The sequence below is a fragment of the Haliotis rufescens genome, unplaced genomic scaffold (assembly GCF_023055435.1).
Source record: "Haliotis rufescens isolate VD_foot unplaced genomic scaffold, xgHalRufe1.0.p SCAF_11, whole genome shotgun sequence".
In the NCBI taxonomy this organism is placed as follows: Eukaryota; Metazoa; Mollusca; class Gastropoda; order Lepetellida; family Haliotidae; genus Haliotis; species Haliotis rufescens.
The window spans coordinates 39,606,559-39,615,683 of NW_025963791.1; the positions used below are offsets into that span (position 1 = coordinate 39,606,559).

The 9,125-nt window shown below is 38.7% G+C and overlaps 1 protein-coding gene across 3 annotated transcripts in view; it reads left to right on the forward strand.

Moving 5' to 3' along the window:
* LOC124149367 (voltage-dependent calcium channel gamma-5 subunit-like) overlaps window positions 1-5,338 on the forward strand; it is an 82,120-nt gene extending 76,782 nt beyond the window's left edge. For all 3 annotated transcript variants that reach the window (XM_048392718.1, XM_046520904.2, XM_046520905.2), the window contains exon 5: window positions 204-5,338. In XM_048392718.1, coding sequence (XP_048248675.1) covers window positions 204-502 — 299 coding nt within the window. In that variant the 3' untranslated portion in view covers window positions 503-5,338. The remainder of the gene's footprint in view (window positions 1-203) is intronic.
* Window positions 5,339-9,125: the final 3,787 nt, after the last annotated feature.

The window sequence follows — 9,125 nt, forward strand, 5'->3', positions numbered from 1 at the left end:
TACAGAAGGGCGGTTTTAAAAAATTAGAAAGAATGCCAGATTACTTATGGTAGTTTTGAAAGCGAAAACTATTTCCCATTGAAAATGTGGTGATAGTATTGCAGTTGAATAAATAACAGCGACAACACTTTCCGTAATCATAAGAAATCTCTGCTTCCGACCATATCATAACCATACCATAATTCATTGCTTTTGGTTTACAGGGCTTGCTCTTGCCGTTGGGATAATCCTCTACATCTCTGCAATAAACGACGAAGTCGGCTACCGGGCGAGCTCCAAGAAAGAGGCTGGGGGCTTCGAATATACTTACGGGTGGTCTTTTTTCTGTGCAGGAATTTCATTTATGTCCTCCGAGATAGCGGCTGTGATTTCTGTAACTCTATATCTCCGGCGCAATGCTAAAGTGGAGGACATGATCCGGATTATTCCAGGATTAGAGGAAAAAGTGGATTCTGACATATCGAAGGAAGAAGGCATAAACAACCAAACCATAATCCTGTGATTGTTTCCGTTACCGGATTTATGGTTTACAAGTGATAACCTTTGTCATTTTCAATAAGTTGTAGCAGTAGAGTCGACTCATTAAATGAGGTTATGTAATACGTTGTGGCATAATGATCAATGTTTACACGAAAACCCATTTGTTTCCACTATGTTTCTAAGACGTTTGATCAACGGTATAGATGAATCATCCGCTTCAAACGCTAAATGCGACGGTAACTGTTTACACGTGCTGTTATCATTTCCTATTGAAACATAATGTGACAAATGAATATTGATTAAGTATTATTGATTAAGCATTATTATTAATTATTCTAAGCATTTGGGTGCCGTATAAATTTCGATTTTCTTAACTTTAACACATACCAAAACAAATGATGTATGTGGCTGACGAGTGTCCAGCTTCGCATATATTTCTGTTGGAGGATAATTCTGGAGGATAGTATTAAATATAGGCACAAAAATTATTATTTTGCATTATTAGAGTATCGTTAGAATCACATTACTAGATCTATCAAAAGTATATAATTCACACATACATATTTTCCGAATATAATAAATTACACTGTCAATGGAACATTCTCTCATTTTGACATGAAGGTGTACAGATGATAATCATTTGAATCTCCGTGTATTGTCGTCATGTCTGTTCGCATTCTAGACCGGCTTTTTTAAGCGTAGTTGTGTATGGATGAACTATGCTTCATCCACGATCTAATAAGATATGCAATTGTATATAAACATGCTTACCGTGTGAGTTTCCGTCAGTAGAACGACTCAGTTGTATACCACATAGCAGGACATTGTTTTATCTTCTATTCTATTTACAGCAAAGTACGGTAATAACGAACACGCTTATAACGAACTGACGGATATAACGAACTATTTTTTGGTCCTGTCTATTTGCTGTATATATTCCGTACATTATCTTATAGTGAACTACGGTTACAACGAATTATAATTAGTGGTCCCTTTGAGTTCGTTATAGCCGTAGTTTACTGTATTGAATACTTGTGTGTGAATACTTGTGCCAAATGAAACGTGTACGCTTGCATTCTTGTCTATTTCAAACAGCTACAGGGGCGGCCGGGTAGCCTAGTGGTTAAAGCGTTTGCTCGTCACGCAGAAGACCCGGGTTCGATTCCCGACATGGGTACAATATGTGAAGCCCATTTCTTGTGTCCCCCACCGTGATATTGCTGGAATATTGCTAAAAGCGGCGTAAAACCATACTCACTCACTCTTACAGCTGCATATGTCACAGTTAAATGGAAGACATTTTATCTCAAATGTGTAGGGAGTACACTGTCAATACCACAATTGAGAACCTGTCCATCACATACATTTACATAGATCACAGCTGAAAATATGTTAACACATATTTGTATGCGCTACAGCTTTTTATATCACAATTGAAAGTGACACAGTTGGATTGCATACTTGTTTATTAAATACTGTATGAAGCAGCGTTTATAGTTACACATTCTGATTCATTTATTTGTACGAAAGTTGCTGTATATATCACAGCTGAACTTATGAAACATATTGATGATACAGCAACACAATAGATGGGTGAAAATCAGTCATTAATCTCTTCTCATCAGACACTGACACAGTTTTATGACTTACGTGTGCACATCACACAGATGCATGTCAGTAAGGTCAATGCCATCAACTGTTTATATATCACTTAACACACTTATAACACAAATTAGAGTAAGACATGCACTCATATTGCTACCTAAGGTACATAGTTGCACATATGTGGTATACAACTGGGTATCGTATGGCTCCTTTTCAGTTGTGTGTTAAACAACTGTATAACAGTTAACCTCGTAGGTAAGATACAAAAACCAAACTTAAAACCTGTTCTTGCCGCAAATAGATGAAAAGTTCAGGCAGCGCAAATCAATATTCACTCACGCACTTTATGATGTTGAAATGTTCTTGTGCAGGCGGTGTACTAATAGCTGGAGAATTGTGTTGTTCAAGTCAACAACGTTTGCGCAACACAAATGTGCCAACCATAGTTTAACTAATGAACGGTGATGGATTTGAATAAGCAATGCCTTTCAGATAGGGGTTACATGTAACATGTGTTATATTTGGGATTACATCTTCTCAGTAAAGTACAAATTCTAATACAGAGATGGCGTAATCCTAAATATGACATGTGTCACCTTTTGGCTACATTCTAAAAGGCATTGTCTGTTCATTGTGTTCATCCATGGGAGCCGTGCCAATTCACACGCAGGGTACGTGATCTGAGACTACCAGTTGTTGGACTTTCATTTTTTTGGAAGCCTCGGTGGCTGAGTGGGTTGGGTCGCTGACTTGTGCTGGCGATTGGTGCCCACACTTTCAGAGTCTGGGTTCGAATCCCGGATGGGTCTCCATCAAAATTCGTATTAGAATTTGTAGTTGGTAAGAGGGAATAATCCCAAATTTAACATATGTAATAGTTGATTAAGGTTTCAAAGGAAGGGAACTGTTATTTACAGGAGGGAAAAATTGTATGTGGTAACATTTAGTTCAATTTAGGGTCCCTCGAGAGAATCATGAACAAAATTGACAATTTTTTCCCGATGCTCGCCAAAAAGGGCCATACATAGGTAGGCTCATCGGTAATTATGAATGAAACAACTGTCCCCAAACATTCACCCATGGAATATATCCAATGTTTTTAAATATCGATATGGACGCGGTGTACAACTGTGGATGCCGTTTAGAGGATATAAGTACTGGGACTGTTGGGTGTGATGCACATGGCTTGCACCATCCGAGTTGGGGTCAAACTGTAGAACTATATTCACGTAAATGGCATATTTATCAACCGAGTAAACATGCACAGTGGACTGTGCTAGTAAAACCACGCACATCAGTAGACTATATCACATCAGTCAGCACTAAAAATCTGTTCTGCTCAAACTACCACCATGACTTCCAATTCCTGTGTCGAGACAGTCGACTTTAGCAACGCTAATCCCGTTAGGAACTATTTACGTTTCTTACGAAAAGTGGTAAAAGTTTGATAATATTATTTATTTGGAGTCAGGGAGAAAATATATGCAGCTTCTCTTCTTTTCAACATTTTACTTCACATGCTACTCTGAATCATTTTTTTCTGATACGCTGCGAATGTTGAACTCGCAGCCGCTGCTATGTTTTATGATAACCGTTGCATGTTTCAAGATCATATACAACACCACTCTGTTATGTCACTGTTCTCAGCTATCGGACCTGTCACAAAGTCACGGCATGAACGGCTTTGTAAAGTGGCATTTTGACGTTACAACTGATAGAAGCATTGTGTTCTGTCTCGACTTTAACTATTGATTGGTGTTCATCGCAGATGAAAACAACCGTGATCAAACTTACCCAGCTTCTTATGACGTTCACATTGGAGTTTATTCAACATCATCCTCGATTAGACAGGGTATTATTATTTTTATTATGACAAATGTACTTTGCACCAATTCGCTACCGTGTGGGAGTGTGGTTTACGCCACTTTTACCAATACTCCAGCAATATCACGGCAATATCATGTTACACCAGAAATGGGCTTCACATATTGTACCCATATCGGGAATTGAACCCGGGCCCTCGACGTGACGAGCAGACACTTTAACCACTAGACTACCCCACTGTCCTTAGCTTGTTCTAAGCCCGATTCCAACTACGTGTCGATAATAATAGCCGTCCAATCAAATTACAGTCATGAGCGAGAGAAATTCTATGCTAAATGGTGACGGAAACTTCCGAAACGAATCTACGGTAGCGAATGGGTCCGGCGTGTTTTATCATTATAAATATAAAGCTCTGGATAATCGAGGATGCAAAAATGACAGTGAGTCAAAATGACCACAAAATATTTTGGTAACTTAAGATCGTATGGTTATATTTCAAACTTTAAATATCATGTAGTGCAGTTAGTTTATAAATATTGCTTCATACATTATGTGTTAAAAGTTTAGTGAAGTCAGATTAACTTATTATACAGTAGATATGACCTAATTGTGTTTAGTTGTATAGTTGTGTTCCGATGTATCATTTGATGATAAGCAGTTTAAAAGTTTTATATGGAGGTTTATATATGCCTAGTTTGCATTGTAGCTTGCGGACTCATATCATCCTTGCTCTTTGTTATACACTCGTTAAACCGGACGATTTTGTCGCCTAAACAGTCAAATTACGGTTTGGGGGAAAACAAAACAGAAATAACTCATAGACTAGTGGAGTAAGATTTACAAACATTCTTGCAGCATGTTACACGTGGAAAATGTTTAGCATGTGTATAACGTCATTTATCCTACCTCTTTGTCAGAATGATGTGATCTGGTTGGTCCACGTGATCTTGATCAAATACTATGTATCCCGCCTTGGAGGGAAATAAATTTCTCAGCTAGAGAATATATCCCTTATACCCCGCCACGAGCAAATCGGTCTTCACGCGGATTTCTGAACGGCAGAATAAATCCTTTAAATCCCCGCTTCGAAGCAAAATGCCGCACGCTTTTTCCGAGTCAATAAAAGTCACGTGAAATAGCAGCTCAGCTCAATTGAACAGCTGTTTTCTCTCAATTTTGAATTTGTTTTAATTCTTTTACAAAGTCAAATTAAAACCATCTTCCCGAGGCAAGGGAGTTAATTGACTGTAAAAGTCCAGTTGGACCCTTGCCGAAATAGGCTGCAATTTCGAGGTTCGATCGAAGCGCAACCAGTGGCGATTACGGATTATGTCCTTTCTATGTCCCTTCGATGTCCCTCTAATTGACCAATCAGATTCTACCTCCCATATCACTTGCAATTATTGCAAACAAAATGGCTGCGCCTAGTCAAGACAATCTGATCGATAATCAAGATCTATACTATAATAAAATGGGTCTTACCTTCCGAAGTACATCAGATCACTTGAGCACCTTGATTAAAAACATGAAAAGATTTGGAAAACATCTGTCCAGGCCCATTTGACGGTATACATGCTCTACAAATCCTGCAATCTGCCGAAATCTGCAAGGCAGTCGCCATGTTGTATATGTCGATTTCGTTCCGCGACTTTGATTGGATTATGTATGGACTCGTTAGTCAGGCTAAACTATAATTCCATAATTCAGCCTAGTTCAGCAAGGGTTGGAAACTGGACTTTTATAGCCAGTTAATTCCCTTTCGTCGGGAAGATGTATTAAAACATGTCGGTATGAGTTTGTTGTAGCAGGATCACTCGGGGTACAAATGTTGCTCCTTGTGGTGGCAAGGACTGGTTCGTATCACATAGTGGGACAAGGCTGGAGAAGCTATAGAAAGGACAGTCAGGTAAACATTGGCATGAAACCGTTACAAATATCAGGTAATCGATTTCAATTTCTGTATTTCAATATGAGTAAGTCATTTTGGAAACAAACTTTCATTTGATTTGTCAAAAAATAAATATAGGACACTATCATTATGTTCTATTTAATATATAAATATATAGTAAGCGATGCTTAATTCATGTAAATAGCTGTAAAACAAATATCCAGAGACTGACTCACTAGCTCATGAACATCATCGACATATACACTTGGGTACATAAGTTTAAACGTACAACAAGAGTGTAAACCCGTGAAGATCCGGGTTAGAATAGGTCTTCAGCAACCCATGCTTGCTGTTAAAGACGACTATGGTTGTTGTAAGAGGCAACAAAAGGGATCGGGTGGTCAGGCTCGCTAACTTGGTCGTGTTGTGTAGGCCGAAGCTCATGATATCAATCACTGGATTGTCTGGTCGGGACTCGATTATTTACAGACCGCGGTCATATAACTTGGACACTGCTGAGTGCGGCGTTAACAAAAAAACAACACTAGCCAAAACAATTGGTAATATGTGCGTTCACCATTTCAACACAACTATCTTACTTTCTGAGGAGACGATTCGCATTCATTAAAGGCCCGCTTCATAAAGCGATCGTAGCACTACGACTATCGTAACTCCTATACGTCATCATAGACTCACGGCCGTCGTACCACTGCGACCTCTTTGTAAAACGCGCCCCGGGTTGTTTTACAGCCTGGTTCCCTAGGTATGTTGCGCTGGCGCTCAGTGAAGCATACCCACGGAACCAGACTGGTTGTTTTATGATTGCTTAAATATGCCCCTCCGTTTTCTGTTTCCGCTCTTCCATTTTGAGTTGTCCGGTTTAACGAGTGTGTGCTGTATGACATCAGTACAGCAGTTTGTCACAGTGTTCGTCATGGCATGCACTACGTATACAGTGTAACGATGTGTGGGCCAGCACGTGGGTTCATAGGCTGTAAGGCAAAGCATACTGTGATCTGTATAATGAGTTTTCATCAAATTTCATTGTTATCTTTAATAAAGTTTTACTATACCTTTGTGTTGAGTCTTGGATTCAAAATGGACACCAAGGATACAGGTCGAATTGCACTGCAGTCGGACCAGGTTCGAATCCCTTTTTTGAACAGTTGATGAGAACACCTACGCCCGTTTACGAAGTTTGATAATAATAATTTACCAAGTTACAAAACCATTCAGTCGACACAATCAAATTCAGGGTGCACGACATATTGTTCCATTGTTTCATACTCAGCTATACTGGAAATATACGAACTGAGCTGTTTGTTAAACTTTGGAGGGTGGGGATCGTGACAAAAATGACAAGATGGCGAGCAGCAGTCACCTACTATCCACCCCGTGAGGTCGGAAGGTCCGGTGTTCGATCCACGGCCGCGTCATACCAAAGGACGATTAAAGGTGGTACTTGTTGTTACCCTGCCTGGCGTTCGGCATTAAGGGGCTAGAACAAGGACTGGTCGGCTCGGAGTCAGTATACTTGGTCTGATTTGGGTATTCGTGTTAAACTGCGGCATGGTATCTCAGTGGGCAAGCACTATAAATCGGCATCAGTCCGGACTAGTACAAGCACACACACACACACACGTGCATGCACGTCGCCATATAATCTTAATCCCCATTTCACCTCACCTCACCTCACCTCACCTCACCTCACCTCTCCCATGGAAGAGAAACCATACGCCACACAATAGAATCACAATGCGCATTCATAAACATACGTTATAGTCTGAATCGCAAAATGGACTCTGCTTTCAGAATAGACTTATTATGGTTATGAAAAATACTGTGGCTTTTATTTCACACATAGATATTTCAGCTCATGCTTTGTCTGGGTTGTGTTGGCTAGATTTGGCTTCCGATGTCTGTGTCACCTATTTGAAATAAGATAAATAAAACATGTAATAGTTTAACATTAAATATAGCATGTCATTTCCGAAAATATGTACAAAATAAGTAATGAAATAGTAATTTATACATACGGAAAACTATGAAATATAGTTTTAAAAGTTTTCAGATATGTTAACACGACCGACAACAAAGCTTGCCTTCATCTTTCACTGCAGTGAAAAACTGCCAATTTAACTTAAAATCTTAACGCACTCACTCACTCATCTTTGACTTGCAAGTGTTGAGACATGCACAATACAGAATTCAAAATGTGGCCAAAATGAGCGAAAATGAAGCATTTTCGATATTCTCGAGAAAACATTAACATTGAGCAAGTCCGATACTCATACTGAACTTTTGTCATTTATTTTACTATCTTTAAGAGTAAACATTCTTTTGAGTTCAAACATTTTCAAAAGCACACTTAAAATAACAACAACAAATCTTTTTGATAAACTGTATTTTTCTGTTGTTATAAACAAAACTAAAACATGCAAATGTTAATATGAATAGAATTACTAAATATCAATATGAACAATTCTGTTGACTTTCATTACAATTAAATCTTTCTAATCTTACAATAAATCTTTACTCATTTTCAACTTAGTAACATCTAACTGGATATAAAGCTGCCTTCTAGTGCTTCATTTTGGGCTTTATCTCTGTCAGTATATTCCAGTATGACAAAATTATCTGTACTTATTTAATTAAAAGCAATAAACTCCTTTCAATATTCATAAGAAATCTCTGCTAAAAGCAGAGTCCGTTATACCATTCCGACTATATCATGAACATGTGTTTATGAATCACTATCAAAATGGGATAAGATACCAGATGTTCGCGAAAGATGAGCCCTCTGGTGGCACCCGTCACAAACACATGCAAAGGCAAATAAATTGTTCATCTTAAAGAACACGGGAACATATGGTACAAGGCAAAACAGGAAATTGCATCGGACATCATTGTTTGTCACTGATACGTCGAAATCTGGAAATGTCCTCCACATGTCCACTATAAAACTGTTTGAAAGCTTTACTGAGGCCTTGTCTTTTAAATCTTGGTAGTCAGAACATGCTTCATTGTACCTCAAAAGTTGTGAAATGGAAACACTAAAGGCTTGAATATTGCTCGACGTGAAGGGAAAGTTGACTATTGGAAGGTTGAAGACATCCCCACTTGTCATACAGTCTTGTGGAGAGTGTTTTGTCACTCTGAATCGTTATGCATAGATCTAAATATGAAACAGACGAAGCGGTCTCGCTGGTCTCCTATATTTCTAGTTCAGGCGGACAGATCAGTGGAAGGGAATTGGCTATTTGATGGTTGTAGAGTGATATCAAATATTGAGCGAAATCAAAGCAATTTATCAGCAACATTATGTGAA